General features: G+C 50.4%; 8 protein-coding genes across 8 annotated transcripts; 4 read left to right on the plus strand and 4 right to left on the minus strand.

Moving 5' to 3' along the window:
- Positions 1-24: 24 nt before the first annotated feature.
- N7473_004090 (Saf4/Yju2 family protein) lies at positions 25-1,101 on the minus strand (the record flags this gene model as incomplete). Its single annotated transcript, XM_057150030.1, has 2 exons — positions 25-676; positions 732-1,101. Coding segments are annotated over 2 exons (918 nt in total), but the record flags the coding sequence as incomplete, so codon positions are not given.
- A 375-nt stretch (positions 1,102-1,476) lies between these two features.
- N7473_004091 (anaphase promoting complex subunit CDC16) lies at positions 1,477-3,830 on the plus strand (the record flags this gene model as incomplete). Its single annotated transcript, XM_057150031.1, has 2 exons — positions 1,477-1,573; positions 1,639-3,830. 2 exons carry the CDS (start codon positions 1,477-1,479, stop codon positions 3,828-3,830), a joined length of 2,289 nt encoding a protein of 762 aa, XP_057013685.1.
- Positions 3,831-5,984: 2,154 nt separating this feature from the next.
- N7473_004092 (uncharacterized protein) lies at positions 5,985-7,486 on the plus strand (the record flags this gene model as incomplete). Its single annotated transcript, XM_057150032.1, has 2 exons — positions 5,985-6,948; positions 7,050-7,486. 2 exons carry the CDS (start codon positions 5,985-5,987, stop codon positions 7,484-7,486), a joined length of 1,401 nt encoding a protein of 466 aa, XP_057013686.1.
- A 3,215-nt stretch (positions 7,487-10,701) lies between these two features.
- On the minus strand, positions 10,702-11,836 carry erg20 (bifunctional (2E,6E)-farnesyl diphosphate synthase/dimethylallyltranstransferase; the record flags this gene model as incomplete). Its single annotated transcript, XM_057150033.1, has 2 exons — positions 10,702-11,625; positions 11,717-11,836. The coding sequence occupies 2 exons, from the start codon at positions 11,834-11,836 to the stop codon at positions 10,702-10,704; spliced, it is 1,044 nt and encodes a 347-aa protein (XP_057013687.1).
- Positions 11,837-12,348: 512 nt separating this feature from the next.
- N7473_004094 (anaphase promoting complex subunit CDC23) lies at positions 12,349-14,629 on the plus strand (the record flags this gene model as incomplete). Its single annotated transcript, XM_057150034.1, has 4 exons — positions 12,349-12,446; positions 12,510-13,233; positions 13,304-13,487; positions 13,539-14,629. The coding sequence occupies 4 exons, from the start codon at positions 12,349-12,351 to the stop codon at positions 14,627-14,629; spliced, it is 2,097 nt and encodes a 698-aa protein (XP_057013688.1).
- Positions 14,630-14,789: 160 nt separating this feature from the next.
- N7473_004095 (ATP dependent DNA ligase domain protein) lies at positions 14,790-18,027 on the minus strand (the record flags this gene model as incomplete). Its single annotated transcript, XM_057150035.1, has 2 exons — positions 14,790-16,830; positions 16,880-18,027. 2 exons carry the CDS (start codon positions 18,025-18,027, stop codon positions 14,790-14,792), a joined length of 3,189 nt encoding a protein of 1,062 aa, XP_057013689.1.
- A 386-nt stretch (positions 18,028-18,413) lies between these two features.
- N7473_004096 (SF3a splicing factor complex subunit PRP9) lies at positions 18,414-20,044 on the minus strand (the record flags this gene model as incomplete). Its single annotated transcript, XM_057150036.1, has 3 exons — positions 18,414-18,438; positions 18,495-19,888; positions 19,955-20,044. The coding sequence occupies 3 exons, from the start codon at positions 20,042-20,044 to the stop codon at positions 18,414-18,416; spliced, it is 1,509 nt and encodes a 502-aa protein (XP_057013690.1).
- Positions 20,045-20,225: 181 nt separating this feature from the next.
- Positions 20,226-22,307, plus strand: N7473_004097 (ATP-dependent RNA helicase eIF4A). The gene is made up of 5 exons (XM_057150037.1): positions 20,226-20,324; positions 20,379-20,633; positions 20,697-21,590; positions 21,655-21,860; positions 21,926-22,307. The coding sequence occupies exons 1-4, from the start codon at positions 20,294-20,296 to the stop codon at positions 21,672-21,674; spliced, it is 1,200 nt and encodes a 399-aa protein (XP_057013691.1). The 5' UTR covers positions 20,226-20,293; the 3' UTR covers positions 21,675-21,860; positions 21,926-22,307.
- Positions 22,308-22,532: the final 225 nt, after the last annotated feature.

Here is a 22,532-nt window from a genome sequence, read left to right on the forward strand (position 1 = left end):
AAGTTTTCAACTTGTAATTGGAATGTGGAGTAGTAAAATTGAGTTGTAATCCATGGTATCCTGTCACTATCTCATGAAAAACGCCAGCGCTTGCAATGCTGAAAGAAATGCAGAAAATATGACGCATATTAGACCAGAGATGGCTTCTTCTTGATACCAAGGCTGGTGAGACCGGGCTTCTTCGCCTTTTTAACTCGGGCGAAAGATGTCGACGGCGGCGGCATCGAGGTCGTGGCAGTCTTTGCCTGCGAGGGCCCTGGCACCGGTAGTTCCTCCTCATCCACAACGCGCTTGACTCTCTCGCCGGTGGCAGTCATAAAGGCCCTCCGTGCGGCTTCCTCGTCCTCCTGTTCTTCCCGTAACTTCGCCTCATCCACCTCGTTGTGGATGAGATCCAAGGCGACCTCGTCCTCCAAACCCTCGTTTCGGGCAATGCGCGCGTTTCTTGTCCGGATCTCATCGAGCGCATCGGCGATGGCCATCTCCCGCTTCGAGTCTTGCATCTTCTCCTCCAGCTCAGCCATCTTATCTCGCTCCAGCTGTTCCTCTTGTTCATTTTCCTCGCGCTCAAGTCGATCCAGCGTCTCCTCCTCGGTTTCATTGTATTTTCCAGACTTGCCATCTCGCCAGGGCTCAAAGTTTCGCTTGGCTCCTTTCTCACACTCATAGTCCATGTCTATTTCATGGTTAGTACGTTTGCGTTTGTGAAACGTGGGATATCCAGCACTTACTCTTTGGGTCTGTACGAAAGGTAATCTCACCACTGCATCGGGTGCAGCGAATGAAGAATCGATAGATCGGAATATTGAGATATTTCTCCTCGAGGGTCTGCTTTCGCGCGTTGAACTTGCGCCCACGATAGATGTACTCGCCGCAGTTGGTGCATTTCATTGGAAACGGGGCCATCAGTCGGACCGTGATGACCTTGGGACCCTTCTGGCGCAGATGCTTGGGGGTGCGCCCGATCGCCGACGGGTCAAAGTCGGGAGGGTAGTACTTGGTCAAGACCTTTCTCTCGGACATTTTGGCGGAGGTACAGCGATGGGTGAAGTGTGAAGTGGATTTGAGGAAGTTGAGGCTGCTTGAGGAAGAGAAGTGGCGCTGGACTTTGCGGACTTATCGAGATAAGGGCACGTGATATCGCATCGACCACGTGACATTCAATGCTCTGGTCATCAGAGATTCAGAGAAGAGCTCCAGCTGGAATGAGGTTCTAGTAGTTACTTGATTCTCCCAGTTTCTATCGCTTTGGCCATACTGATTTATCAATCCTTCGTTGCGTGTCCTCCCACAAATGCTTCATTTTGTTACTTAGGCAGCTGCGCACGGGCCACTGTTTGTTGACCCTCCGCGACCCGCTCATGCGAGCAGCACCGCGGCGCTCGATAACCAAATTCTCCGCGGGCAATTGTCAAAGTGCATGATTGCCGACCGTCTACACTCCTTTCTTCCTTGACCAGTTGTGTCAGATCTGCGATGGAGAAGTATCTGCGCTCCTGGCGACAGGATGCGCTAAATCGCGGCCAGCATGACGCCGCCATTTACATTGGCGACAAGGTTCTTGCGCTCACGAGTATGCCCCTCGTCTCCCTTCACCGCATCTCCTTCCGATGTCAGCAAGCTAATGAGTGAGTAAAGACAGCGATTCGGATGCTTTCTGGCTAGCTCAAGTCCACTTCTCCAACAACAACTTTACGCGCGCCTTAGCTCTTCTATCCCGCAGAGACCTTGTCTCGAGAAGCAGTGCCTGTCGCTACCTTGCAGCTCACTGCTACATCAAACAGAATCAGTTCGACCAAGCGCTGTCAATTCTTGGTGATCAAAACCCGACATATTTGATCCGGAATAACAACAGCCGTCGCAAGATCCAACACCTCAATGGCCAGAGCCATGTCACACTACGGAATGGAAAGAACACCACGACGCGCGGGGAACGAGGCGAGGACCGAGAAAGGGATGAAGAAGGGAGCGTGAGGTTTGAGGCTGCCATGTGCTATCTCAGGGGACTCTGTTTTGCCAAACAGAATGCCTTTGACCGAGCACGCGACTGTTACAAGGATGCCGTCCGGATTGACGTGCAGTGCTTCGAGGCATTTGACCAACTCATGAAGAACTCCCTCATGTCGCCTACCGAGGAACTCGAGTTCCTTGAATCGCTTGACTTCGACTCGATATCCTCTCCTGACCCCGCCACCGCTCAGGAGGCGGCACACTTCACAAAGATGCTCTACACCACCCGTCTGTCTAAGTACTCCGCACCAAGTATCTTGTCCGACGCCACCGAAACACTTTCCACACATTACAACCTCTCCGAAAACCCCGATATCTTGCTCTCACGCGCAGAGGCGCTCTACACACAGTGTCGGTTTGCCGAAGCCTTGGAACTCACCTCCTCCATCCTCTCTACCTCTCAATCAACCGATTTGACCTCATCCAATGGCCCAGGCAGTCTTGCAAATAACCATCTAGGCCATGCACCAGCGGTCTATCCGCTTCACCTGGCCTGCCTTTACGAAACGGGTGCTACAAATGCTTTGTTCTTGCTCTCGCACATGCTTGCAGACCATGCCCCCGAGGAGCCATACACTTACCTCGCTATCGGCGTCTACTATCTAGCTGTGTCGAAGGTCGCCGAGGCTCGTCGATTTTTTTCTAAAGCGTCTCTCCTGGATCCTCATTCAGCACCCGCTTGGATCGGATTCGCTCATACCTTTGCGGCCGAGGGCGAACATGATCAGGCCATCGCCGCCTACAGCACTGCGGCGCGACTGTTCCAAGGGAGCCATTTACCACAGCTCTTCCTAGGCATGCAACACCTCGCTTTGAATAATATGGCACTCGCACACGAGTATCTATGTGCAGCCTATGCCATGTCTACCGGCGCTGCACCTGGTTCAATCCCTACTCTTCCCCCGACCCCTTCCGGGGTTCCTCTAGGAGGCGATCCTCTGGTTATCAATGAACTTGGCGTGGTCTTCTATCACCAGAATAACCTTACTGCTGCGGTAGAGATGTTCCGAGAAGCCCTGATGCTGGCCGCATCGCTCCACAGCGAACCGGGTGCCTGGGTTGCAACTCGCGCCAATATGGGTCATGCCCTTCGTCGCCTCGGCCGTCTACCTGAGGCACTGCGGGAATTTGAGGAGTGCCTTCGAGTCGGTGCTGGGGGCACCAGCCTGGGATACTCTCCCTTCTTAGGTGGAGGAGCTGGAGGTTCTGCGGCTGTGGCGACCGCCTCCGGGGTTGGAGGGTATGAGGACCGGGGGCTCGTTGGATCTTTACATACTTCTCGAGGTATCTTGCTACTTGAACTCGGTCGCACGGGTGACGCCGTAACGGCCCTACATGAAGCTGTTCGCGTGTTGGGGGCTACTGGTGGCGGAGACGCTGCCGGCGGCGCGGGAGTCGCTGGGACGTTGCTGAACCGAGCCCTCGAGCTCTGGGCCGCGGAAGGTCGCGAGCAAGATCAACAAGCCAATGAAGAGCGTACACGACAGTCCAATAATCGTTCGGCGAACCGCACTAAAGCACGGGAGCGAACCGAGAGCAACCGCCGCAGAATCCGGCACGCGGGATACGCCGAGGAATGGACAGATGAAGTGACGCATTCTGCCACACCCGAGACTGCAGACGCGGAGACTATGGAAGATCGGGTTGAAATGGAGCTCGATGATAAGGCGGACAGTATTCTTGGCCGTGCCTTGGGTCGAGTTCGTCCTGGGGGCCGACAGCGCCGCACGCCGCGGCCTGCCAGTCCCGTGATCGACGGCGATACGCCGGCCCGCAGTACTCGTCGGGAGAGGGCTCAGCGAAGTCAATCTCGGCAATGATGAGTGGTAGAGAGGGTTTGTGTCTTGAAGGTGTTGTATTTTAATGACGGATGCATTGCAACGGGCGTTTTTGGTGTTTCGTCCAGTTTGTCTGTTCACTTTTACTCTTAGTAACTAGTAATGATGGGTGGGCATCCATGGAGCATGGGGTGCATTATCCAGCGTTTTTATACCTTAAATAGAGCATACCTTATTTCATCTTTCTAGGTCTCTCTCTAGGTCTCTTTCTACACATCATTCTACACCTCGTTCGTATACCTCTTTCGTATACCTCTTTTGTGCACCTCTTTCCTACCCGTATACCTCTTTCGTGCATCTCGTTCCTACGCCTCCTTCTTAGTTTTTTTCTACAGTTCTTTGTTCGTCTAATAAACTTAGGAAGGTTTACCCTATAGATTCTACGATAGGTAAGTAGCTTCTTCTCTTAGAAGTATACAGTAGTATACCATATACTCTTTATATGAAAAGACCTATGTATAACATAGTCTTAGTATATTCTTCGTTAATTTCAAAAGGGTCAAGTAAAACACTTACACGCCAAGATCTTGGATCATTCATCTATGGTTTCTGTCAGAAAAGTGTACCCGAATCTCGGATCCCTCCGAAGAATAGTGTATGCCCGTATTTTGGACCCTATGGGGGCGTTTGGCCCTTGGGGGCCAGACAAGGCTGACTGGGGCTGGCTATATTTGTCTCGGCCTACATTCCGAAGCGACACTGGGAAGCATAAGCTTTGGTCATCTTGAATTGTATATCTTACTACAATACTACTGTCACACTGGTTCAAGACAGTATTAGTTCCTGGAATGCTTTATTGTCTCAGATCTTACTATTCCTAAACCATGGATAACATAGACATTGTAATATCGTATGCATTACATAGAATACTCCGTTCGATCTCGTATTGGATATTATGGTGGATATATGGGGTGGCTCAGGGATTGTGTTGGTTGTTGTTTTTTCTTGGTGCAGCCTTGGCCCGTTGGCCAGTTCGCAGTCATTATGTGAAAGGTTGAATCAAACACGAAAAGGCCCGACCGTGCGGACGATCTGCCCACTGCCAAGGTACTAGGCTTTTTTGAGTTGGGAAGGTGGAGACTAAAGTGGGGTGGCCAAATAGACTAAACCGTTTAGAGAATCCTGGGCAGATCGCCTAAACGCTGGACCCTGGAATTGTGGAGAAGAATGACGTGGATTGACTGCAGTTGGTTTGTTGGATTGTCAGGAACAAGAGATTTTCTTTTCCCCTTAGATTATGATGTTGGATTGGTATTGTGGGATATTTGATTGGCTTGAATGAGATTAATGTGATAAGTATTGTACAGTAATACTCAATTTCAACGTGGTGCTTTTTTCTAGACAGAGACAAAATCGACGCACAGTCAGGGTCAAGTGGGTCTGCGAGTGTGTACGCATGTCATGTATCGAGGATACGTACGTCGGTGTACCTGCGTAGGACGGGGTCAAAGTATATTTCATGAACTAAGGAGCCTTAAATGAGGTAGATAGTGAGTTATTAAAACTCAGTATATATAGTAATTTCTGTAAAGTACCCAGTATAACAGTTTATATTACGGGGTATAACTCAGGGACATAAATCAGTCAGAATAGCCCCATGGCCCCCAAGGTGTACCACCTACTTGCAAGAACCTCTAAATATGTCTCAGTCATGAAGATGCAGACCCCATTTCCTTTTTTATATTACGCTAAACTCAGCCCCCCGAAAAGAAGAATGACGCCAAACGGCCCCACACTCAGCGGGCTGCGGCTCTATGCATAGCCAATCAAATACCTCAGAAAGTGCCGATCTTACGGGAGATTTTGTTAAATTGTCAAATTGTCAATCGACTGCCCATTAAGGGGCGCGTTTCACAGTTGGGCCCCCCTTTCTCATCCGTTTTTTTTGGGGGCGATCAAATGGCAATTGGCCTTTGAAGCCCAGGCACAGGCACAGGGCGCAGGCACCCAGAATTATTAGGTACCTCTACTCCATACTCCGTACCGCTTCGTCATCCCACGCCCCAAGCCTCTCTCCGTTTCTCCGTTTCTCTTCTCTCATTCCCCCGTCTTCATATTCTCCTCATGACCCTGCCCCTCCTCCTCCACACCCCCTCCAGTTTCTCCAGAAATGATATTCCCCTTCGTTAATCCGTCATGAACCCGAATTACCCCTGGATGCGGCCACGGCGCCGTGGCCTGTCATTCCTCTGCGTCATTGCCATCGTCTCCTGCCTCGCCATTCTCGCCATCTGGTATGGCATGAACTCCGATCGCGATTACATTCACCCAATCCTTACTCAACTTCTCCCCGCGGGCCATTGCGCCTGTCAAACCTCCACCACATTCCAATGCTCCACATGTGTCTCTTGCTCCGAGTCCTCGACTCTCCAGCTGTCCGCCTCCCCCAGCTGGAAGTTCCAATACCCGCGCGACGCCCGTAATGAGGCGCTCGACCAGACGCAATGCCAGGCCGCCTTCCAGGGTCTATTTGAAGACATTGCGCGTGGTGAGCGCTATTGGCGCGGTCATGATGGCGGCCTCGTGACCGAGGATCTTGACGATATTACCATTGAACCGGGTATGGTTCGCGCATTCATCTCCCAGGGCCACTTACACGTGGTGACCGCGCGTGCCAAGGGAGAGGACCATCGGCGCAAGATTCTAGGCGTTTTGAGTTCCATCCACCGTGCGCTGGCCGCAGACCGAGATCGAGTGTCGAGACGCGATATTGAATTCGTGTTTTCCGTGGAGGACAAGGTAGAAGATGTCACAAATCCCCACCATCCGGTCTGGGTATTTGCACGTACTCCAACGGAAGAAGGGGTTTGGCTCATGCCCGACTTTAGTTTTTGGGCCTGGGACAATCCTCAAAATTACATTGGCCCATTTGATCAGGTGGTGGATCGCATCAAGCGCGTGGATTTGCCCTGGGATGAGAAGAGGCCGCAACTTGTTTGGCGCGGCAAGCCAAGTTTTGCTCCCAAGTTGCGCCGCGCATTGATTGAGGCTGCGCGCGATAAACCCTGGGGTGATGTCAAGCAGGTTGATTGGGATACCGGCTCGAATATCCTCCGCATGGAAGACCACTGCCAGTACATGTTTATTGCCCACGTTGAAGGTGAGTTGAAGTTGTCGTCTTTCGGTTCATCAACCGAGATTGTCAATGTCTTCAGTCGAATCGTGCAATTGGTTACTAAACTGCTTTCTTGTTTCCTCCAGGCCGGTCCTACTCCGCATCTCTTAAATACCGCCAAGCATGCAAATCCGTCATTGTCGCCCATAAACTCCAGTACATCCAACATCACCACTACCTCCTCGTCGCCAGTGGACCAAACCAAAACTACGTCGAAGTCGACCGCGACTTCAGCGATCTCGCCAAGAAGATCGAGCCGCTAGTCATAGATACGGATGCCGCGCACCGTATTGCCACCAACAGCGTCAAAACTTTCCGTGAGCGATACCTGACCGCAGCCGCAGAGGCGTGCTATTGGCGCGCCCTGTTCGACGGCTACGGCAGTGTCTGGAACAGCACCGTGAACCCCTGGTCCGACCGCACGGGGAAAGAACGCGGTCTCCGTTACGAGTCATTCATCTTACTAGAGAGCCCGAAAATGTTCGAGTTCACTGCGGACGCAGCCATGTCCGGATACGCCTGATTTGATCGTTCCCAGCTTTTGCATGCGCGTCTTTTCATTCTTCATACAGTCTTATACCATTAGAGCGCCACGACCTGATTTGGCATTTGCCTTTTTGCCTTTTTTGACATGCCTCGTCTTTTTTATGCTGTTCTCTTTACATACTGCATAATTGTTAATACTCCCCCGGTGTCTGGATGTCACTTTGTTCCTCTCTGCTCGATGTGAGTCGAGGATGGAAGTTGGACTGATAGACGATGGGGGAGAATTCCACTTATGTGAAGCAGCGGAAGCGGCGTTTTGCAGCGCGATTTGTGATACCACGACAGCGTCGATGTTTTTGTTTATTGTTATTCTTTGTGGGGGCACTTTACATACATTAGACAGAAGACACCCGCGCATATTCATATTAGACTACACTACAAGCAATTCAAATTCAGTCTCGCTTATCTAAAGCCTATCCCCTGATTTATAACTAGAGTATTTTGCAAATATATTGGTTAGGGCTTGTCCCTCGCACGACACGCTATATACAACTACACACATGAGCTGGGAGCTAACGCGTCTGGTTATCCCTGTTAAGTCACACTCTCCCAGGTCTTTATTCAATCCGTTGTAGGTATTTTTCAGCAACTCCATGAGACGCATTCGGATCGCAAAAGTGGCCTGATGCTAATCTTACGGATATTCTTGACGGATATTGTTGATGTCCGACGTTGGTCGTCGCACCATCTCGCCAGTCCGGCCTAATATACTTTTGAGTCCTGCCCTATACTTTCTTACCTGCAATTTTATCATTGCGATGCTCAATTATCTACAAAGGCTGCCTTTTATTGCCCAGGAAGGCACGATCGTGCATCAGAAATACAATTAAACAGCTACCTAACTAAAGCTTTATTTTTGATTAGCAAAGTCATAGCAAACATAAGAAAAACTGAGGGAACCATATTGTTTTAACTTTGAAATAATTTTAAAAAGAAATCGAAAACTTCCAAAACAGCCTCAAGAACAAAATGATCATGACTTATTAAAGGGGTTAGAGACGTCAAAAGCAAATTCATGTTCACAGATCCAGTAAAGGGAATGGGTTCAGAATGTTGCAGAACATGCTCTCTGCATGTTTTTCCTTAGATCTAATGACCTTCGGACCAGTTCTGATCTTCGTGAGACATTCCATGGTCTGAATGGGCCATTGTAGTCCACTACTGATGCTCCCAGTTCCAGTCTGATTTGCAAACCGTGTATGTTTTGCAGGGAACCTGAGTAGATGTTGTGGCGGAAGTGAGCGAATGGGTTCTAGTTGTGTATTCTGTGGTATGAGACTTTGTAGTTCTGCTCGATATGGTACTGCTCTTGCAAGTAGTTGAGTATTTGGTTTTTGGTCGTAGAAGTGGATTTTGTAGTAGTGGTCGTTGATGTTGGCTGTGTAGTGGTAGTAGTCGTTGTTGTTGGCTGCGTAGTGGTAGTAGTCGATGATGTAGTAGTAGTAGTGGTTGTCGTTGATGTAGTAGTAGGAAACAGTGATGGTACAAAGTGAGTAAGATGGATGAGGAATCCACGTGAATGGTGGAGAGGAAGGAAGAGGAATGGCGAGGGAGGGTAGTGGAAGTGGAGGTGGAAGAAAGGCTGGACTAGCTTAGCTTGTGTAAGACGATGCGGGCAGAAAGGTGCTGCCCGCGTGGAAGAAAAGCTTATGATTCTATGCATTCCTCGGCTTGAATACACAGAGATGGGGATCTACAATTGCATCATTCAAGGTTTCTTAATCACTAGGGCAACCAATCGATGACCTCGTCAGGGTCATGAAGGTACCACAGCAGGGCTCGCTTTTCCAAATACCCGAGTCTATTCAGCCATGTGGGCCTCAAAGGCTGCGTCCGCTGGTCTCGTGGTCCAAGTTGACATTATCCTTTATCCTCCGGTTGGCAGGCAGATACCCTTGGGGATATAATATGGATCTGATATCTGGCAGGTTAAGCGCCAGTATGAGGTTGCCGCCCTCTGATTGAAAGTCAGGTCAGACAGTGAGCTGATTGTAAATCTCTGGTTAGGGATCGGAATATCAGCTCGCTTATTAGAGAGTGAGTAATGTTAGTCATAACAAATAAAATGGTATCTGTCGATGTGATCTTATAAACTGGACTAAAAGCATTGCCCCGATCCTAGTTTTCCCCGAAATTCAACATGTAGGAAATAGGTTATTGTGGTTTGTAGCACGCTCTGCACGGTGTTTGGAAGGAGTACTAAAATCGACATATCAAGCCGAGAATACAAGACCGAGTTAAATACTCTGGGCTGCATGGATGGGTTAAGGACGGTTCCTTACATCTGACCATGGAATTGTCTGCAGCACCAATCACCGGCTATGCAGGAACGGCACCTTGGCACACCATGGAGAATTACATAAATTGATCATCCCTATGCAAATAAATAAGCGAAGACGGTCTGCTGACTCGGTAACAAGGATACCCTCCGAGAGCTGAGGCCAAAACAGTTGAATTATGTATTGAGTTGAAAGATTTCTAGAGGGGTCCTCGAGTAATTTATATTTTAAAGCGTCTTCATGAACCAGGGTTGTTGGACAAGCAAGACTGAATCGCTTTTATAGTGATAAATTCCAAATTCTGTGTCTAGAAACTAGGGAAATCGACCAATTAGACGGGCTTTGATCACTAAAATATGTATACTCTTTCTAAATATTTTTCGCATCATCTTTCGCATCATCTTTCGAACCACCTTCCTCGGTAGCACAGAGACCATTCCTTTGGTGTATCGTTCAACTCGTAACTACTAAGAGGTTTTTGGAAATTCACCAGAGTTTCAAACGTGGAGAACCCCACTGTATCTGTATTGTAGTATGAATATGTGAGGAGGTCTTTTTGTCTAATGTGTGTAAAGTGCCCCCGCAAATAGGGATTTGAAAGTATGGATCTTCCTGGGTGACTTTTGGATCATCTTTCTTGATAGCCTATGCATCACATTTTAGGCCATCGATCAACTCGTTCCTGCTTAAATGGTTCTAACACTCTGTCGATGTTTGAACCACTGAACCCCGCTTTGCTATGTTTTGTCCGATAAAGCAATGAAACCCATATAAAGCAGATACAGGGAATCTATTATATACAATCAATTATTCCAAAGCGCTGAGAACGCCCTGCATCAAGTATAGCCACGAATTCAAAACAATCGCTGGGTCGCTTTTGGTATCATCAACGCCCCAATGGTATCTAATTCATCTATTTGGTGCGCTTGTAGATCTTGGCCAGGAAGGATTCAAAGACCTCCTTCTTCAGGCCAGTGGTCTCGTCCACAGCGGCAATCTTGGCGCGGAGCTCACCAACAACCTTCTCCTCGTACTCCTTGTAAACCTTCTCCAACTCGAGGTCGTCGAAGATCTTCTTGACCTTGAGCTCTTGCTCCTTGTCCTTGCGGCCGTAGGCGGAGTCCAGCACCGCGCGCTGCTCAGGGGTAGCCCGAGCAATGGCCTGGTTGACCAGCCAGGAGCACTTGTTGTCCTGAATGTCGGTACCGATCTTGCCGATGACGGAGGGGTCACCGAAGTTGTCCAGGTAGTCATCCTGGATCTGGAAGTACTGGCCCAGAGGGATCAGGATGTCGTGGGCCTGCTTCAGGGTCTCTGGGGTAGCGACCTGCAGGTAAAGCAGGGCCAGGGCAACGGGCAGATAGAAGCTGTAGTAGGCGGTTTTGTAGGTGACAATGAACATGTACTTCTCCATGGAGAAGTTGTCGAGGTTGACATGGTCCTCGGGGGCGGTGATCAAATCGCAGAGCTGACCGAGCTCGGTCTGCCAGGTGGTCTCGTGGAAGAGCTCGACGAGGTCAATGTAGGCGGGGTGGGAGCGGAAGCGCTGCTTCAGGATGAGGTAGATGGCCGACTCCAGCATGAAAGCGTCGTTGATGGCGATGAGGCCAACACCCTCCTGGCGGTACCAGCAGGGCTGGCCACGGCGAGTGATGGAGCTGTCCATGATATCATCGCTGACCAGAAAGAAAGCCTGGAGCAGCTCGGTGAGCCAGCCCAGGATGCTCAAGTGCTCGAATTGCTCCTCGGTCAGGGGCTTCTTCAGGAGGGCGAGACCGGTGTCGGGGACCGAGAGACCGCGGTTGAGCTTGCCACCGGGGGTGTTGGCAAACAGCGACTATTAACATCATTAGTTCCAACTGCCCCTTTCCATTGAGTGATACCGCTCTTTAAGGTGCTTGGATATAGGGTGGGGGGTAATGTCGCACCTTCTCGAACCACTCGAGGGCATTGGCGGGCAGGTTGTACCGCTTGGCATGCTCAAGGATATCCTTGGCCAGGCCAGGAAAGACGGCCTCGAAATCGGCACGCTTGGTAGTAGAAGCCATGATGAGACAATTGGACAATGAGGAAGGTAAGCAAGAGGGGGGAGATTCAAACAATCGACAATGGGCTTTTCCCCGCGGAGAGGGGCCTGTTTGCTTTGTTTGGTATGTTTGCAGTGTTTGGCACTTATCAAGCGCAACTGCTGCGCGATGATAGCAATTCGTCCTGCTTTTGGATTCGACTCACGTTCTAATGAGACTTGCGACAAAGGGTTTGGTGACCGAATTGATTGCAGTTGGATCTTATTGTCAACAATCTTCCTTGTTGCCGTTCTGCGCTGAAGCTCGCCTCCCCACCGCGTCAACAACGCGCCAGGCCCGCGATAGCTATTTGTTGCGCCAGACCCGAACCTCGATCACCATTACCCCACGACTGGCCAGAGCCTGAACGGGAGAAGCAGATATCCTCAGTGATTGAAGGAGCATTACGACATTTACTACTTGGTTGTTCCTGAGAGTGTGCCTGACGCAAAGTCTTGATTATTTGCGTCTCCCGCGCACGGGACAGACCTACCATGGAGTTCTCAGAGGATGACCTGCATGAGCTGAAGTACCGCTTTGAAGATGCTACAATCAAGTGCTCAGAGCGATGCCTATACCAATCAGCGAAATGGTAAGCCTTTCCACGAAACTAGTTCGAAGGCTTTCGGAAGATTGACAAAACCCGCGCATGTAGGGCAGCAGAAATGCTCGATTCAATCGTACCAATCGATCGTGGAGACACGGATTCCGAGTCTCAAATGGAAATGAATGAGCCCGCCACGGCACCAATCAATCCTTATTTGCGTACGCAAGACCCGATCGAAGCTGCTTTGGAAGCCCAAGAAGCCCACAAATACCTCCTTGCCAAATCCTACTTCGACACCCGAGAATACGATCGCTGTGCCGCCGTGTTTCTGCCTCCAACGACACCTCCCGTTCCTCTATCCGTGACCTCCCCCAATGCAAAGCCAAAACAGAAAAGAAGCACCCCTCTCAAGGGCAAAGACAAAGCCTCGCCTTTTCAAAGCTCCAGAAGCCACGGCTCTGTCCCGAGAAATCCATACCCTAAACTCAGTCAGAAATCGCTCTTCCTTGCTTTGTACGCAAAGTATCTAGCTGGAGAGAAGCGGAAAGATGAAGAAACGGAGATGGTACTGGGCCCATCAGATGTCGGGACGGCGGTCAACCGTGAATTGCCTGACCTGGCTCGCGGATTGGAAGGCTGGCTGACTGAGCGCAGTGCTCAAGGTAAAGAGGACCAGGGACAAGGTTGGCTCGAGTATCTCTATGCCGTTGTTCTGCTGAAGGGACGGAACGAGGAGCAAGCGAAGACCTGGCTCATCCGCAGCGTACACCAGAATCCGTTCCATTGGGGTGCGTGGCAGGAGCTAAATGACTTGCTGGGCAGTATTGAAGACGTAAGCATCAATATCCATCACTCTTGAGTTTGGGCGGTGGTACAAATGCAAATACTAACATTCCCGGTAGTTGAAACAAATCAAGGACCTTCTGCCCGAAAACATTATGACCCTGATTTTCTATGTCTACTGCAGTCAAGAGCTTTATCAAGCGACAGATGACACATATTCAACTTTGAATGACCTGCAAGCCATCTTCCCCACAAGCGCATTTCTGCAGACTCAACATGCCCTACTTTTCTACCACAATAAAGGTAAGTCCGCACCCATTTCCTTCATTTCCGCCAGACGCTAAGAATTGCCAGACTTCGAGCGAGCCTCAAATATTTTCAACGAAATCCTGGCCACATCACCACATCGCCTCGACAGCCTCGACCACTATTCTAATATCTTGTATGTAATGAACGAGCGCCCTCGGCTTGCTTTTGTGGCTCAGATTGCAACTGCCACCGACAAATTCCGACCCGAGACCTGCTGCGTTGTGGGCAACTACTACTCCTTGAAATCGGAGCATGAAAAGGCTGTCATGTATTTCCGCCGCGCATTGACACTGGACCGCAATTTCCTGTCTGCCTGGACTCTCATGGGTCACGAATACATCGAGATGAAGAATACACACACGGCCATTGAATCGTATCGCCGAGCAGTCGATGTGAATCGCAAAGATTATCGCGCATGGTATGGTCTTGGACAGGCTTACGAGGTGCTGGATATGTCATTCTATGCTCTCTTTTACTATCAGCGTGCGGCTGCTCTCCGCCCGTACGATCCGAAAATGTGGCAGGCTGTGGGATCATGCTATGCAAAGATGGGCCGCGTTGAGCAGAGTATCCAAGCCTTGAAGCGAGCATTGGTGGCCGGCTCTTACTACGCGGACGACAATCCCGGGGCCGGCGCGCGGAAAGTCCTCGACCCGGAAACATTGCACCAAATCGCAACTCTATATGAGCGCCTCAGCGACGAAGACGAGGCAGCTGCATACATGGAATTGACTCTGCAGCAAGAAACTGGCGGGGCGCCCATCGGTGAGGGAAATGAGTCTGACGAGGAAGAGTATTCGTCCGCGTCGGAGCAAGCGGCACAAAGCGAAGGCGAATGTTCCGGCGACGACGAAGACGGGCGAAACACGCGCTCTCGCCGTCATCGCCGTAAGCCTCGTCCTCGAACATCTTCATTTGGTATGCAGCAAGACGACTCTACAGCGGAGGAGATGTGGCACCACCCTACAGCCACGACTTCCAAGGCACGTCTCTGGCTTGCGCAGCATGCCCTGCGGAATGGGGATCTCGACCGGGCAGACCAATTAGCCGGCGAATTGTGTCAAGACGGGATGGAAGTAGAAGAGGCAAAGGCTTTGATGAGAGACATTCGCGCGAGACGAGAAGATGTGGGCTGAAGCTATGACACGGGTGTTGGGCTCTCATTGTGGGCCTGTTTCCTTTCTCAATACCATGATAGCGTGGCGTTAGTCTTCATACATGATAGTGTTTACCAACTCAGCATTAGGACGACAGCGATATTTGCATCTTTTCATTAGAAATTAAGCTATTTGTACATCACAGGGCTGTAGGATCAGTCAAGCCGTCCAAGGAAGTGTACTCGCCCAGAGCGAGAATTTCATCTTCATCAAAGCTGACAAAAAGAGAAGGCGAAGGTCCATTGCTGATGCCTTGGCTGTTGCCATGATCTTCTTCAGGCCGGATTCTAGGTTCAGCGCCTTCATGATTGCGTTCCTTGGCAGAACTCCAGCGGAGACAGGCGTAATAATATTTCACACCAAGAGCGCGCCAGGTCCGGCGCAGGCAGAATTCAGGATCCTCGGGGTTGATATTCTCTTTCAGAATGACAGCATCCAAGAAGAAAATCATTGCATTCGCAGGAGGATGTGAGTTTTGATTGTTAAGAGACCGAGACAGGCCCTTCGCAACCTCGTGAATAACTTGTCCGAGGGGTAATTCGCAGGGGTTTACAAGGGCTATGCCGAAAACAGCACCTTGATGAGCGGCTCGAGGATTCGAGCGTTTGAACGAAGATTGTGTCTCATCAGAGCCTAGAGCCTGCAGGAATTGAGAGAGGCTGGAGGAATTTTGCTGTTCTGAGGACTCCATGTCGCCCTCCGATGGAGTTCCGGACATGTACACAGGAATGGTCGTCAGTGGGGATATTGGGGCCTGTCTTTTCTGGTGAGGGCTTTCCGGGTTGCGGAGCTTCTTCATTTGAGTAGAGATTGCTGGTTCATTGGTCCTTGTTCGTGCGCCTTCCCGATGCATGGGGTTGTGATTGGTGACTGGAGGGCTGGATGAAGTTGTAGGTGCTGTCGTAGCTTGGGAAATTCTAAGAGCGTATTTCGACATATCGACATTGCTTTGATCGATGATCCCGGGACCTCCATGTTTGGAAGCCTGACGATTGGACGAGTTCTGGTTTTCGGCCAGAACATGCTTGTCGCGAGCTAGCTCACTTGGCCCCAGAGAAAGTCGGGATTCGTCGACATAGACCGCAGGAGTACCCTGGATGCTGCCATGTGTCCGGTCAATGTTGGCATGGAAGGAAGGAATTTTCTCCGTTGAACTTTGCACAGGCATTGACTGCAGACCGTCTTCGTGATCGCCCATTATAGTATCAGAGCCACCAGGTACATCTGACCTAGTGCTTGAACTACTCTCTGTCGACAGGCTGCGGGACCTCCGAACGATGTAGTCTTTAAGCCCGCTTCCAACCTTCAACCGCTTGCGCCACTGCTCTTCTTCTTGCGAGAGCTCATCAACGGGCACAGACCGGGCATCTTCTGCCAAAAGCTGGAGCTCCCTAAAAGATGCAGCGTCCTCATAAGTCCTCTCGGTATGAACTTTCAAGATCCGTGGGAACCGAAGGGTGAAGTAACGGGCACCTGAGGGCTTCTCGAACCCACTGCCCATCATTTCCACAACGAAAGGCTTTTTGAAAATGACAGAGGCTGCCGGTAGGCCCGCTCGCCCATACTGAACGTCAAATCCCTCAAATCCTTCAGGATTGGTTGCATAAAATTCGCCAAGTTGATTGAGAAGCTGCAACAGCTTCCAGTGCATACAGTAGCGATTGACAGCATCGACTATTCGGTAATGGGCCCTGGCTTCACATTGTATCGCAGCATCTTTGTTTAGAAGACACCCAACTAGGAAGTGAGTCCATCGCAGGCTTGTGAGAGACGAAAGAGCAGCAGCGTCTTGAGCATCGTAACATGCGCCAACCAGCAGAAGATCAACGGTGTCACCGAGACCAGGAATGTAGTCTTTCTTGAGCTTGATCCATCGGCCAAAAGAGTTGTTCACCCCGCCTGCATAGATCGGAAAATAGGGCTCATCGGAAGCTTTCAACACATATCCCTCCCACCTCTGTGCAATAGCTTTGGCAAAGCTAGTCTCAAGCCGAGGTTGGCTATCGGTCCGGTCAAAGTCGAGTATTTCTTGCTCGGCAATTTCGGCACGCCCGGGGGCCTTCTGCACTACCTCTTTTAGAAGTAAGCGTCTTTGACGATGGGGGCTTCTTAGACAAACATCATCGTCCAAGAGAAGAATGTCAAAAAAGACGAGCATCAAGTGCTCATATGGTTGCGGCCTGTTTTCATTAGAACGCACTGCAAGCCAAGTGACTGGAGTATACTTACGGAGAATCATTATCAATTCCAATGAAAGTTCCAGCACGAGGAAGGAATTTTCGAAGCTTGTGGAAATCTGCTATTCCGCCGAGCTTGTCACTCCACACAAGCAGCTCCGCCTCCAGGATACATTGGCTCACAAACCTGCACCCTGCCATTCCGATTCGGAGACTGTCCTTCAAGACTGGAATGATGGCAGACCTGTCTGCAGTAGAGTCTTTGCCACTTTTCGAAAAGATCTGGATGGGGGTCTGCTTGTTTGTGAGGTCCACATGGATTTGACAATACTCTCCATCATACTTCCGCTCTATGCTCATACGTCGGCCTTTCGCCATCTGATGGCAATGCTTGATGCTCCTGGCTTTGAGGTACTCGGGTCGGCCAATTTTGATACCTGTTCGTGGCCTCAGATGGTCAAGGGCGACCGAACATAGGGTGGCAGCCACTTTTGGATCCGGCTTTGAGGGGAACTTATTCATGGGCTCGGAGGATAGCATCTCCAGGGCACCCTCAAAGGTGTTTTGGAATTGAAGAAAGTGTGGAAGCAAGAAGTGGAATCGTCCTAGAGTGTATTTTTCGGGCAGGGCCACTGGGGAGTAGCTCTTCAGAATCATTCGAGTAAGCCATTTGGCATCACGACTGCTCAATCTGCGATACAGGGGTGCCAGAGCACTTTCAACATCAACGGCGGTCTGCTGGCGGCGTAGGCGAGGGCCTGAGAAGCGACACCGAGATGCGATCATATCCAATGCTTGGTCAATCTCTTCCACCAAGACCTCCCGGTCAGGATGAATTTGATTTTCAGCTTGACACATCACATTTTCCACGCACTGACCGAGATCTGGGCCACCGGGCTGTCGCCATTGATCCATGTTTGAGAGCCTGGAAGATCCCAAGCCCAAACAACGACCAATCACGCGTGCAAGCGAGGTGGCCTGGAGCCAGTACACCCGGTCTGGGCGCTTCTCTGGAAACATGCATGACAGTAGTGCCAGCCTATCCGTGTTTTGGTGATGGATGTGCCTTTCATGGCGGTCAAACCAATGACCGATTGACCGAATATCCGGGGTGTCCTTATTCGCCGCGGTGACCTTGGCTATCTGGTTGTCCTCGAGACTTGAGAGCAAGTCACAGAGAAAGGAGAATTTGAACCCCATGGGGGCTTAAAGAAGGTGTCATATCAAGAGGACCACGTCAAATCATACACAGTTTCACACATGCGAGATTGTCATCATGATGAGGAGGAAGACAAGTCGGACGCGAAAACTCGCGGCGGGTCAAACCCATGGAACGCGAAAACACGTGACTACGAACTATAATATATTGGAAGAATTACAGCTCAACGAGCTTCTGGATGGAGGAAATGACAATGGGTATTGTTCTTGAAGTGATCAGCGGATCTGACGCCGGGAAGATTAGTACACTAAAAACCATCCATGATATTCGCCAAACTCCAAACCCCCTTTTGTATGATGATAATAGGAAACCCCGGAGGGGCTATGACAGATTGAAGCAAGAGATGATATATACACAGAGTCGCTGTTTAGAGAATGCCCTGTTTTTGAAGACTATAAGATATTGGTTAGCATTTGCACAACGGTATTTTCAGAAGGGTGTAACTTACTCCAGGTAGATCCTCTCCGGCATGACATTACCCTCGGCATCCTCCATCTGGACGACATTGTCGCGGGAGTCGCGCTCCTTCTTGCGGTCTTGCTCGAGCTTTTCCCAGAGTCGCACGGCGTCATCAATGCGAGTAATCTCACGGAAAAGGTTGGTGTTGGACGTAACACCCAAACACTTCAGCCCGTAGATGTGCAGAGCTTCGGAGAAATGCTTATCGAAAGCCCGCCGGCCCATGTAGACGAAGTTACCGCAAATTTCGCACGGATATTCGGTACCGAGACCATGCAACTTGTATAGCCAGTATGGAATAGGCTTGCCATCCCATGCCAGCGGCAACTTCAATGGGTTGTAAAGCTTATCCGAATCCTCATCATCCGACTGATCTCGGTCGCCACCCTGCATGTAATCCTCCGGATCAGCCATCATAGCTTCGTTATCTGCTTGACGCTCCCGCTCCGTCATGGCCTGTCTGCGTTCAACGTTGTCCCGAGTGGCTTTGCGATTTGACTCGAGCTCCTTCGCCAAGCATCGAATTCGGTGCTCGCGCTCCGCGACTGCTCGCTCTTTGAACTTGAAGGAAGATCTTTGGCCCACAGGCGCTGTAGGCTGCTCACCCGATGCACCGGCAGCCTTCTTTTCCTCCGCAGCTCGAATGTGCTTCTTGCCAGTCAAGTGACTCCGGTAGACGTTGTCGTTGCTGAACTCCTTCTCACAATCCGCACACCAGATTCCGGCTCCTGTTCCCTGTGTTTGTGGGCCAGGGTCGCCATTCTCTGCCTTCTCGTCTGTCCATCCCGGGACCTCCTTCGCGGACCATTGCTTGTCGAACTCTTCATCAAAAGATCCAAATAATTTGTCGAGGTCCTGCAAAGGGCGGATACGTTTGGTGAAACCTTCAAGGTAACTGGCAAGTTCACTGACGTAGCGGAAGTACTTGTCAGAGACCTTATCTTTTCGTTTAATATTGAGCGTAGGGGGCGTAAAGACATCGAAGACGCCGAGGTACTGGGTATATGCCAGACGCTTCACGCCCGGAAGGTTCAGGTATTGTTCGTGAATCATTGTCAAATCCAGGAATTGCCCAAATGCTTCCTCGCCGGTAAACATGGTATCCACATCATTTCGAGGCGCTTCGCCCTCGCCGGGTTGACGCCGCTTGTATGCGCGCTCGAGGTTTTCGACTGGCTCATTCGGATACCGCTTGTGGAAGCCCTTAATATCATCCATCTGCTTATAAAACTCTTCAAACTGATCTCCGGTCGAGATTGTCTGCGCTTCCTTTTCGAGGAGCCTGTCCGTATCATTGTAGATCTCCAAGAGGCGCCGAGACTGCTCCTCAATTCTCGCTAGGAATTTGGCAACTTCATGATCGCGGGCTAGGCGTTGTCGGATCTGGAGAAAAAGAAGAAATGTCAGTGTATAGAGTAAGGATTGAATGGGAGAACAGGCGTCACTCACATTTGAGGGATTCTCAGCCACGCGATCGGCGACAGCCTGCTCTAGCCTCTCCAAATCCTCGTGAATGAATCGCAGGTCCTCGAACAGCATTTTGAAGTTACGAACGTGACGTAGTCCCTTCGCTTTACTGGTACGCAAGAAATGTCGTGGATCTCTGTGGTGAGTTGGAGAAGAAGCGGCGGATTCAAAGCTGGAGCTTTGCGGTCGGTCACGTGAGGGGCCACCCATCGCAAAAAGTCACATTCTGGACTCTTGCTGCCGACGGCGATATCTCTGATACCCCTCGAGAGTACCCATACCTGATTTATTCAGCCCGTTGAACTCTTTATCTCCTTCAATATGGCCGAGGGAATTGACAGACGCGCTGATGGTATGTATTCTACGAGACCTGGTTGAAATTATAGCATCCTAACCATTACCCCAGAGCGGATGGAGTTCAGCACCTCCAAGGAGGTCACGGTGGCTCCGACCTTCGAGGACATGCACTTGAAGGAAAGTCTTCTTCGCGGTATCTACGCCTACGGATACGAATCCCCTTCCGCGGTCCAGTCGCGCGCCATCGTCCAAATCTGCAAAGGTCGCGACACCATTGCGCAGGCCCAGTCTGGTACTGGTAAGACGGCCACTTTTTCGATCAGTACTCTGCAGGTCATCGACACTGTTGTGCGCGAAACTCAAGGTATGTAAAGTGAAATTGAATCACAGACTTCGTTGCTAACCTGCTGTTTGATTTGCGCGACAGCCCTTGTCCTCTCTCCCACTCGTGAACTTGCGACCCAAATTCAGTCCGTCATCATGGCCCTCGGTGACTACATGAACGTTCAATGCCATGCATGCATTGGTGGAACCAACATTGGCGAGGATATCCGCAAGCTCGACTACGGTCAACATGTTGTCTCTGGAACCCCCGGTCGTGTCGCGGACATGATCCGCCGCCGGCACTTGCGCACACGCCACATTAAGATGCTCATTCTCGACGAAGCAGACGAGCTCCTAAACCGCGGTTTCCGTGAGCAGATCTACGATGTCTACCGTTATCTCCCCCCAGCGACACAGGTTGTTGTTGTCTCGGCTACTCTGCCCTACGATGTGCTGGACATGACCACCAAGTTCATGACGGATCCCGTTCGTGTCCTTGTCAAGCGTGATGAGCTGACTCTGGAGGGAATTAAGCAATACTTCATTGCCGTTGAGAAGGAAGAGTGGAAGTTTGACACTTTGTGCGATCTTTACGACACCTTGACGATTACACAGGCTGTTATTTTCTGCAACACCCGCCGAAAGGTCGACTGGTTGACCGATAAGATGCGCGAGGCCAACTTTACCGTGTCGAGCATGCACGGTGAGATGCCGCAAAAGGAACGTGACAGCATTATGCAAGACTTCCGCCAGGGCAACTCTCGTGTCCTGATCTCAACTGATGTCTGGGCCCGTGGTATCGATGTTCAGCAGGTGTCGCTTGTCATCAATTATGACCTGCCTACCAACCGTGAGAACTACATTCACCGTATCGGACGTAGTGGTCGGTTCGGCCGCAAGGGTGTGGCTATCAACTTTGTCACCAGCGATGACGTCCGCATCCTTCGGGATATTGAGCTGTACTACTCGACTCAAATTGATGAAATGCCTATGAATGGTAAATCATCCTATGCCATGAAGGGTATTGATCTCAAAGAAATGCTAATCTCAATATTCAACAGTCGCGGATCTTCTTTCATAAACGCCATGAAAATCTACGCCGGCTATCCTTAATTGATGGAGCCGAGAAACAAGAAAAATCATCACCACCAGTCTTGACACCCTTTATTTCATGCAAGATCATCGCCAAATGTACATAATGGCGTCTCTTCGGGGTTCAATGCGTGGCTGGCTCTCGCGTGGAGGAAAGGGAAAACAAAACGAATCAGTGAGATGATGCTGTCGAAAATTGACCGTTCTGCCTTTCTCGCTAACACTTTGTGGCATATCCAGTTTCAAATTGCCTAACAAGGTGTACATCGGTTGATGATACGGTACACTCATGAATATTTCTTTTGAAGTTTGAGATCAGGAGGCAGATTCTGCTTAATCATTATTTTTTTGCTGCTACTTAGTTCGTCCAGGATGGTTCGTTTGGGAGTTATGATTGAGGGATTTGGATGCATTACTTTCTATTTTCTGTCCCTTTCGTCCCCAGTCTGTCTTGGCTCTAAGCTACTAGCAGGTTTGCCTTAAACGAGATGGAAATGAAAAAGGTCCCCGCGCTTGAGGGCCCGTCCAGCAGCCCAAGACCCATTCAATCCTTGAAACTACGGCGTTGTACTCCCGAAAGGCCCGTCCCCATGTCATTTCCCTCTGTCTGCCTGATTCTCCGCTGTCATAGGGTAGTTGTCTCCATTTAGTAACACTGCCAATCCTTCAGAAACAGCTCCCAGGCGAGGCATATACAGCGCACGCACTACGTAAGCACCTCGTATATTTAGCTACTCGCCGCCTCTCTCTCCCAATGCAGAGATGCCTTTGTTGACGTTTTACCCAGGACTAGAACGTGCGGGTTTATTAACGTTTCCGGATCGGGTCGCATGAAGCGCTCCGATTT

This window comes from Penicillium subrubescens, assembly GCF_028828155.1.
Source record: "Penicillium subrubescens strain IBT 31985 chromosome Unknown utg000002l_segment0_segment0, whole genome shotgun sequence".
Lineage (NCBI taxonomy): Eukaryota > Fungi > Ascomycota > Eurotiomycetes > Eurotiales > Aspergillaceae > Penicillium > Penicillium subrubescens.